At 45.1% G+C, this 9,650-nt stretch overlaps 1 protein-coding gene across 1 annotated transcript; it reads left to right on the top strand.

Annotated features, from left to right (window-relative positions):
* Positions 1-1,210: 1,210 nt before the first annotated feature.
* On the top strand, positions 1,211-7,676 carry LOC308460744 (uncharacterized protein). Its single transcript, XM_080977262.1, has 3 exons — positions 1,211-1,516; positions 3,488-6,306; positions 7,354-7,676. The coding sequence occupies exons 2-3, from the start codon at positions 3,506-3,508 to the stop codon at positions 7,514-7,516; spliced, it is 2,964 nt and encodes a 987-aa protein (XP_080833388.1). The 5' UTR covers positions 1,211-1,516; positions 3,488-3,505; the 3' UTR covers positions 7,517-7,676.
* The last annotated feature ends 1,974 nt before the right edge of the window (positions 7,677-9,650 follow it).

Genomic DNA, 9,650 nt, shown 5'->3' with positions numbered 1-9,650 from the left:
AGATACGCATCATTTTGCGACACAGCAATTCAGTTTTACTAGCAAAGCAGAGGTTAAACTAACCCCTTTCAGTTAGAGCGGTCGCAGGCAGAGGACCAGGGAGGCTCAAAGGGGGGTTATGAATCCTGATCTCACTATGCCTAAACCCCACCTGTAAGGAGCTGTCCCCTCTAGATCACCTAGCAATGGCCCTACTCGTATCCTGGGGAAACTGCAGTTTACTAATTATTAACGTTTTGTTTTTTGTTTTTTAAATTTCTCTTTATTGATTTTTATTACACACAAATACACACAAAACAAATTCATCACAAATAAAAACAAAACACACAACAAAACTAACAAGAGAGAGAAAAAAAACAGAAGACCAAAACAACATATAACTAACTGACTTCCCTCCACCTCGGTTTTGGGTTATGTAACAAAGGATTTCCCCCCCCAGTTTCTCTTTAAAATATCTGCACGTCGTAGGGTTATATTGAGCCTACTGTGATCTTTACATTTTTTAAATCTACTTCGATATATATTATAAATTTGTTCCATTCCTTAATAAACTTTGTTTCTTTCTGATCTCTAATTTTTTGTGTCATTTTTGATAATTCGTATTCGAATAATTTGCTTTGCCAATCTCTTATCGATGGGATATTAGTTGACTTCCGATTTTGTGCTATTAATATTCTAGAAGCTGTTGTTGCATATTGGAATAAAATCTGGTCCTCTTTCTTGATTTCATTACCAATCATCCCCAGAAGGAAATTTTCAGGTTTTTTGACAAAAGTGTATTTAAACATTTTTTTAAATTCATTATAAACAAGCTCCCAAATTATTAACGTTTATATTCCCCCAACTAGCAAAAAAAACCCCGACATTGAGGGCAACTGGAATAGACTGGATTCTTATGTCAGGTTACTGCTAGCAGATTATCTGGGAGGAAAGGTCCTGCTGGTGGGCGACCTAAATGCAAGGTTAGGGCCTGACGACCCTAGTTTAGAAACTAAATACAGGCATAAAATAGGGTACCCTGATGCCTCTGGCCCGGAGGCTTTCCAACTACCAAGGCAGTCAAAGGACCAACCCCTTTCCAGTCCCGGGAGGAGCACGGGGAGTGTTCGCACGACACACCTATACACTGCAGCCGACACACTATTGTGTCGCAACACATAGTTCGGAAAGCTTTGCTATAGAGCGTAGGTAGAACATACGCATTGTAGCTAGTAGCCACTGACAGCCTGAGCCTCCATGAATTTGTCTAATTCTCCTTTTAAAACTCACCCATGGGTGAAAGAGAGAGCGAAAGTATCCCAGGGTTGCTCCACCTCTTCCTCTTTTCGTGCCGCACCTCCTTCTGTCATAAGTTTCAGTTCCCAACTGGCACACCCAGGGAGTGAAGGGGCACATGGCTGACCACAGGAGGAGGAAATAAGCTGCACTTCGACTCAAACCTCACGTACCATGGGAGAAGGAGGAAGCACACTTGAGCAGCTTCTTCAGCGGATGAGAGAAAGACCCAATACTAAAGGTGGGTCTGCCCATGGCAGGACCTTCGGGGTTTGGTGGGGAGGTTTGGCTTCAGTCACAGAGGCAGCTTGCAAAACGGAATGAGTGGAAGGGCAAAGAGGAAATGATGGGGCTGGAAAAAATGGGTATTTCTCATGCCTGTCTGGTTGCTTGTGCAATAATATGCACTCTTGCGTTTGCAAGGCAAAAGTCCGAGAGGGCAAGCTTTCTGCTGAAACTTTCTGCTGAAACTGCCTTTTAGCAGTCGGTGTTTTAAAAAGAGCGAGAGATATTACGACTTGCAAACCTTACAGTATGAGGCTCTGTAAACTCCGGATTTTGGAAATGATTGCTTTCTTGTGTCTGACTGGATCACAAGCCTGCGGTTTCAGATTCCTCCAGTCATACCGCCTTGGGCTTCCTCACATGTGGCATTTACAAATCGCTCGACAACTTGAGGTTGCTCAAGGTCTGAAGCGGTCCTTTGTTTAGCTGTGGAGGTTTGCGGAGTCTTCTTTTGTCTCCTTGCATATTGTTATGCTGCTCCTCACTTTCCTGAGAGGAGAGAAGTGTGGTTTTGTGCGGTGTGTTTTGCTTCCTTTGGATGAGAGGGCGCCCAGGGATGGGGGCAGGTGCTGGCGATAGGGGGTGATGTTCTGCTGGGCCAGAGCAGAAGACCCACTGCCAATCTGCGCAGCCTGCTTGCTGGTCCTCTCTCCTTGTTGCCCACCCACCTGCTGTCTCTGAGGGCACAGAAACAGAGTCAGACCATTTGCTCCATCTGGCTCAGGACTGTCAAAACTGACTGGCAGCAGTTCACCAGCGGCTCAGACAAGGAAATGTTTTCCCACCAAGAGATTGAACATCCGCACCTTCTGAACGCAAAGCCACTTTCCTAAATAAAATTACAGGTGTGTAAAAGCAGTTAGCATGCCGTAACTAGCATGTGAGCAGCCTCCCCGTGAGGATAGGGGCAGCAGCGTTGGGGAACCATCACCCCATTGTGATCATGATCAAAATGGCACACCCCAATTTGCTGTTAGCCGCAGCAGGAGCCCATGGGAGTTTATTTCCTGATACAAATCACACTTTGTTTGTGTGTATGAGTGTAACCAGGATGGTGGCAGGAAGACAAGGGTTAAACTCCCCGCTCTCTGCCCACCACCATCCGGATTCTGCTCAGCTTCACCCCTGCCCCATGGTGCCTATTTATTTAATTATTCTAAAAAGTGCAGATCAGTTGTTTCCACACATCCACCATGGCCCTGGCTCCTGGGTGAGTAAGTGGTGACAGGATAAAGGAGAAGGAACAGCTGACCGCCATTCATCTCACTTTGTGGGCAGCTGTGGGGCTGGTTTCAGAGGAAGAAGCCAAGTGCATGGTCAGCGGCGACAGTGGCAAGGAAAGAGAAAGAGAGAGTATGTGTGTGTGTCCATGCTGGCTGGGGCTGATGGGAGTTGTAGTCCAAATTATCAGGAGAGCACCAGGCTGGGGAAAGTTGACTTACACCTACAGCTCTGTTTTCTCCTGCTTCCATTTCCCCTTTGTTGCATTTTAGACACTATTCTCCTTCATTCAAGACTAACATATTTTGGGGAAGTCGCTAAAGGCTTGCCTGCGCAGTGTGGAAGGGACACTTTTCACCCCTTCCCAGGATCCCCCTGAGTACCATTGAGAAGATGTTCCCCCCCTCCTATGGCAGGCAGCTCCTTTCAATATAATAGGTGGGGCATGAACAATGGCCCCTTGCTGTGCCTTAGGAATAAGGAGAGAACTCTGCTGTACTCCCATATTGCATCCCTGAGCCTTTGAAGGGGCAGGGAACGATGGCAGTTTATTACCCCTGTATATGACTAGTGAATTCATATCTGCACTCCTCCTCAGTAAACCTTGCAGAAGAACCTCACATATCCAGCTGCCTTCATGCCAATGCAGTATACTAGATTACCCTGAGTTTAACTCACTGGAAGCGTGTTCATATTCTTGCTTTAGGAGCTGAACGTCTTCTGCATGAAGCTGCTGCATGATGGTTCTCTCAACCCAAGATGGAGAAGAAACAACTGCCTTTGGTCCTGTGAAACCCACAGTATGACATACAGGAAGCACAAAGAGCTCACAATGCCCAATTTTAGACTTGTCTCCATGATGCTCTACATACTGTTAGTCTTCTTTGTGTGGCCGCATCAGGGCGTTCATTCTTTTGGGCTCGCTCACTGTATTCTTTCCCCGAACAGACCGGGCCTTGCTACCTGCAGTGGCCAGGCCATCTCCAACTTGACTTCTGTTACCCTCCAGCTGCCCAACTCCACCCGCTGGCTCAACGCCTCCAACAACAAAGTGACGCGCCTGACCTCAACGACCTTTTCCCATCTTCCTCACTTGTTGGAACTTTACCTGGACCATAACAACATATCAGGCATTGAGTATAATGCCTTCCAAAGCTTGGAGGACTTGGAGGTGCTTGATCTGAGCTGGAACCAGCTGGTGTCTGTGGAGTCTTCCATGTTGTCCAGCCTCAGGAATCTGCGTGAGCTGTTTTTGGGTCACAACAGTATTGCCACATTGCATCCCAGCTCCCTCATATCCCAGGTGGCTCTGCAGGAACTGCACCTTCCCAACAATAATCTCTCTAGTCTCCAAGAGGTGGCAACAGCAACCCAAGGCTTGGCCAACCTTACCTTCCTTGACTTGGGTTCCAATCAGATCTCTACTCCGTGTATGGGCTCCAGTTGGATTGTCTTTCCCTCCCTGAGGAACCTCAGCCTCAACAGCAATGGGATTTCCAGGCTGGACTTGTCTAACTGCTCCTTCCCTAACTTGCAACAACTCAACCTAACCCTTAACAACATGTTGCAAGTGGAGGCTGGATCCTTTCGGGCCACCCCTGTTTTGGTGGAGTTGTCCTTCAACATGAACCCCCTGGATATCTCCCAGCTTATCAATGCAACTCTCCCTAACCTAACCATGTTGCATTTATCCAGTATGAATCCACCATTAAATGAGAGCATGTCAGCAGCTTGCTCCTTCTTCAAAAGCTTACCCTCTTTGACCTCTTTGGACATCCAACATTCTCAAATGAATGACACTCAACTGAGGCAGCTGGGTTCCTGCACTAATCTCACGTGGCTGGATCTGTCCACCACAGGGTACAAGTATCTGAAAAATGGGGTCTTCGAAACATTTCAAGGCCTGGAATTCCTCTCTCTGGAGAAGTGCAAAATCCTGAGGCTCAGCTCTAGCGCCTGGGGGAAGCAGATGCAGCTACGAACCCTGGTCCTAAGGAGAAATTCCATTTCCCAGTTGGAGGATTCTGTCTTCCGTCCTTTGAACCAATTGAGCTATTTGGATCTGTCAAAGAACCACCTGACCAACCTTCAGCAGAGATCCTTTTTTGGCATGGAGGCATTGCGGACCCTCATCCTGCAGGGCTGCCAGATCACAGCTGTCACCCGCAACACCTTCCATTATGCCCGTAAGATGGAATTCTTGGACTTGAGGGATAACAGCATCAAATTAATCAAGCCCCGTGCCTTTTTGCTCAAGCACGTGGGGACTCTCCTGCTGTCAGGAAACAAAATCCTCACTGTCAAAAGGAATGGCTTTTACCAGCTGAACTCCCTGAGATATCTCTACCTAGACCACAACTTGCTTTACAAGCTATCTCGGGGAGTCTTTACACCCCTCAAAAAACTAGAAATCTTGGACATCAGTCACAACCACCTCTTTACTTACAACAAATATGATTACCCAAGTCCTTTTGCTGGTCTCCGCTCCCTTCGCAAGCTGGACCTTAGTTTTCAGAGTCCTAGACTACCCATTTGTCCCCCAGACAAAGTCCTCCAAGGCCTTGGGAACCTACAGTACCTCTCTTTGAAGGGCAACCCCAGTCTCTTGTTCCTTAACATCTCGTTTGTTAACCTGACTAGCCTCAAGTCTTTAGATGTCTCCGAAATCAGTCCATTCAATGACTCTTGGAAACCTTCATTAAATTTCTTCCAAGGGCTGGGTAACTTAAGCCAACTCTGGATAGATGACAGTGCCATCAAGGACTTGCCTGAACAAATATTTTCTGGTTTGACATCTCTAGAGCAACTCTCCCTGAGCAAGAATGACCTGAGGAACATCAGTAAAAAAACGCTTCGTGGGCTGTCCTCCTTGAAATATCTGGATGTCTCTGGGAATCCCCTGACATGCTCCTGTGATAATGCCTGGTTTCAAAACTGGTCTGTGTCAGAACCAAATATCCAGGTGTCCTTGCTGGGCTCATATCATTGCTTTGGCCCTGGCACGACTGACCGTCTCTTTGCTTATGAAGACTTCTCCTTCTGCTTTGAGACTAGGGAAATATACTTCTTCATTGCCACCACTGTGATCACCCTTTGCTTCCTGTTTACTGTTTTAGTCTATGCCAAATTTGGTTGGACCCTCAGACATGGCTACTACCTGCTGAGGGGCTGGGGCTTCAAGCACCAGCGCCAAAAGGGACAGGAATACCAGTATGATGCCTACATTTCTTGTTGTAGTCAGGACCACGAATGGGTGGTGAACAATGTTCTGGAAAAGCTGGAAGTGCAAGGAGAACCCAGCTTGCGGCTCTGCTTTGGGCCTAGAGATTTCGCGCCTGGAGAATATTACATAGACAACGTTCAGAATGGAATAAGCCAGAGCCGCAAGACCTTGTGTGTGGTGAGCGACAATTACTTGGAAAGTGAGTGGTGTTCACTGGAAATCCAACTTGCTTGTTCCAAGATCTACTACCACAGGGAGGACCCTCTGGTTGTGGTCTTTATGGAGGAAATCCCTAACTACAGGTGAGTGAGGATAGCTCATCAGCCGCAAAGGTGAGACAGGAATATTGAGTGCCAAGGCAGGAGGTCTTATTTCATTCATTCCTTCTGATTTGAACATTTCTTATCCTTTGTTTAAAATAACCCCGGAGGAGGGTACAATTCCACAAATCATAATAAAACCACAATTTAATATTAACACCCATGTTCAGAAACGCTGGGGAAGGCTACTGCCTTTGCGCCCTTGCTTGTGGGCTTCCCATATGCAGCTGGTGTGGGAATGTTGTAGGTACTAGGAGAGGATATATTGATTTAATAGTATCCTTCCTAACTCACGCTTGTGAGTCAGCAGCAGAACAACATTCCCCAATATATAGCAGGAAGCTAGTTGGTAGATTCGTTTGAATTTCTTTACTTAAGCAATCCAATCTGGCTTTGTTCAGATTGGATTTTGTTCCTGGTAAGTCCCCTTTTTACCCCTCCTAAAAAAATAAAAAAAATAAAGACACAAGAAGCTTCTTTTAAAAGCAACAAGAATTTTACTCACATTCAGTTCACAGTTGGATTCCTGAAGGCAGGCTTTAGCTTAGAGTTACAGAAGAGGGTTTGAGTTCATCCCATATGGGAATGAGCCCATGTCCTGGTGGCTGAGAGCCAGCAGACAGCAAAATACATCAGTATCAAGAGAGCATGGCATCAAGAGGAAGAGGAAGGGAGGTGGCTCCGTGACCAGCCCCTTTTATGGGGTTTCCCAGGGTCACGCCCACCTACCTGGTCACATGCAGGGGGAGGAAGCTCCAGACAGGAAGTATGACAGGAAGTCCTCCTAGCTGTGGAGTAACACCCCCCGTGTGTCCACTCTAGGCAAACAGGAAGTGTTGTACTTGACTGCTTATATTACATCCCACAGTTGGTTGGCCACCAAGGGAAGCAGGATGTTTTGCTTAGATTCAGCCTTTGTCTGCTCCAGCGGGCCACTTCTTGAGGACCCCGTTGAGTACGTCTGGGTGTGGAGTATGGTCAGTCTGCTAAGGAATGGGAAACCTCAGCCCTGCTTTCCTTCCTTCCTAGGTTGTCTCCCTATCATCGCCTAAGGAAACTGATGAAGCAAGAGAGCTACCTCACATGGCCGGAGGACCCTGAGGCTGAGAATGTGTTCTGGACCAAACTGCACGAGGCCTTGAGCTGTGGAGAGCCAGAGCAAAACACTATGCAATTTAGCGTGACTTGTTAGGTGACGGCCGCAAAGCAAAACACTGTGACTAGCCTTCCTGGGATCGGTTAACCTACAACAGTGCTTCTCAACTGTGCGGCCTTTTAGCTAACATAGAAATCCCCCCCTCCCCACACCCCCTTCAAACCTGGCTCCTCTTATAAGTTTATTTGAATTTCCATTGAAATGTTGTGACTTTTAATTGTAAATAGCATTTTGTGTTTAATAATAGAAATGAATGTATTTCATACTTTTATAGATAAATAATTTTGTTGTTGTTTTTACTTAGCTTGGAATATATTTTTTAGAAATACATCCCCTCAAAAAAAAAAAAAAAAAAAAAGGAAGGAAGGAAGGAAGGAAGGAATACATCCCCTCCCTTGAGATCTTTATACAAGCCTCAGGGGTGGCGGAGCCCCACTGGCTAAGAAACACTAACCTAGAATGACATGAAGCAGAAGGAAGAACATGTACTGCGATTGCCGCCACCAACAAAGGATGCCATGGCACTTTCCATCTCTGGATGACAGAATGTTTTATAAACGATGCTGCCTGAAATTGGACAGGGACTTGTGGGGCTCACATTAACCATCTAGAGGAGGGGAAGGAGTATAAAAATATTGAATCTAGTAAGCTGATGCCTTACAGTATTGCCTTAAAATTCATTAAAAGAAAAGAATTAAATTGAGTTTTAAAAAAAATCCGTTGGGGATTAATCAATTTTTTTGGGGGGAGAATACATTCTGAGCATGTGTTCAAGGTTTATTGCTGCTGTGCGATGACTGGGTGTTGAAATGCTTTAGAAACATTGATAATATCAATAACTGCGGTTATTAGGATTGTTGTCTAAAAGGCTCAAAATTCTAATGGCAAAATTATATAATTCCCTCAGATTTGTTCAAAATGTTGTCTGTATCCTGAATGATATGCTTTTATGGGTTGCTAGTAGAAATAGCTCTTCTTGACACCTGCTTCTTGTCTGTATGTAATTATAGATGGTTAGTACAATGACTTCGATCCCAAAAGAGTAACTGGGGCTGAATCCATTGCAGACACGTAAATTAATTGCACTTAACCCCACTGAAATCAATGGGAAAAGTAAATCCTATTGATTTCAGTGTGAACTGAGTGCAGCAAGCTTAGCCTCGTTAGCACAACCCAATGTGCTAAAATGTAAAATGCCTGGTACAATGGATCCAACGTTCCCAGTTATAAATGCTATTAGAGTTGGGGGCTGTAAGGGGAAACCCCAATCATGTAAAAGTGTTCTGGCAAGTTCAGTTTCCCATGTCAGATATGTGAAATCAAGACTTGTTAGAACCAACCTGTTGTGCTCTGAGGCTAGGGATGGAGGAAATGCTATTCAGATTGCATTCAGGACCAAATCTATGATATGCGCATTTTTCAAAAACAACGTGAGAATCAAAACACAGTCATCCTCAAAATTGCTTGGGGGGGGGGGGGGATGTGTTTAGGAGAAAGTTGCACGAATTTTCATGAGGATTTAATCCCCGCCCCTGCAAACTGCTGCAGAAGTGTGGAGAACTCAGTTTAAGATTGGAAAAATGAGAAACAGAAACCCCAAAAGGACAGATGTTTCCATCCCTATCTGAGCTCTGAGCCTCAACTGCCTCTGCCCTTGGGCTCTGTCTGAAGTTTACCATAATCTCAATCTGATTTTTACTTTTTAAAAAAATGCAAATCTAACAGAAAGAAAGAAGATACTACTACTACTACTACTACTACTACTACTACTACTACTAATAACACCATTGCTAGCTGGCATTAACAATATGACTATTCCATAATTTAAACATATAAATTAAATATAGGCAGTCCAAATATCCAAAGAGATATCTAAATGAAATTGATGATTATAAGCCCTGAGTTCGAATACATGGGCGGGGGGGGGGATACTGTTTGTGCTTTTGGAATATATGTCTAATATTTTCCCTTTATTTTGGAATATATGTCTAATATTTACAGGTAGGACGTATTGATATATCTTTCACAGATATTCCCCCCGTCTTGCTGTCCATCCCCCCCATGGCCTACTTGACACCCTGGCTCCCCTTATGTCCTCTTATTCTACCTGCGAATAATGGGCCCCGTGTAAGTACTTTTCATTAGATGAGAAACAAGTGAATTAGTTCAA

Source organism: Podarcis pityusensis (assembly GCF_964106645.2).
Source record: "Podarcis pityusensis genome assembly, chromosome: 13".
NCBI lineage: Eukaryota > Metazoa > Chordata > Lepidosauria > Squamata > Lacertidae > Podarcis > Podarcis pityusensis.
The sequence above is the reverse complement of the archived record's forward strand: the minus strand, read 5'-3'. Positions and strand labels throughout refer to the sequence as shown.

What these genes read in the sequence shown, in the direction of transcription:
- LOC308460744 (XM_080977262.1), top strand. Translation starts at nt 3,506, where the DNA reads ATGAAGCTGCTGCATGATGGTTCTCTCAACCCAAGATGGAGAAGAAAC. An exon ending in GAGGAAATCCCTAACTACAG is followed by an intron (nt 6,307 to 7,353) that starts GTGAGTGAGGAT and finishes CTTCCTTCCTAG; the next exon opens with GTTGTCTCCCTATCATCGCC.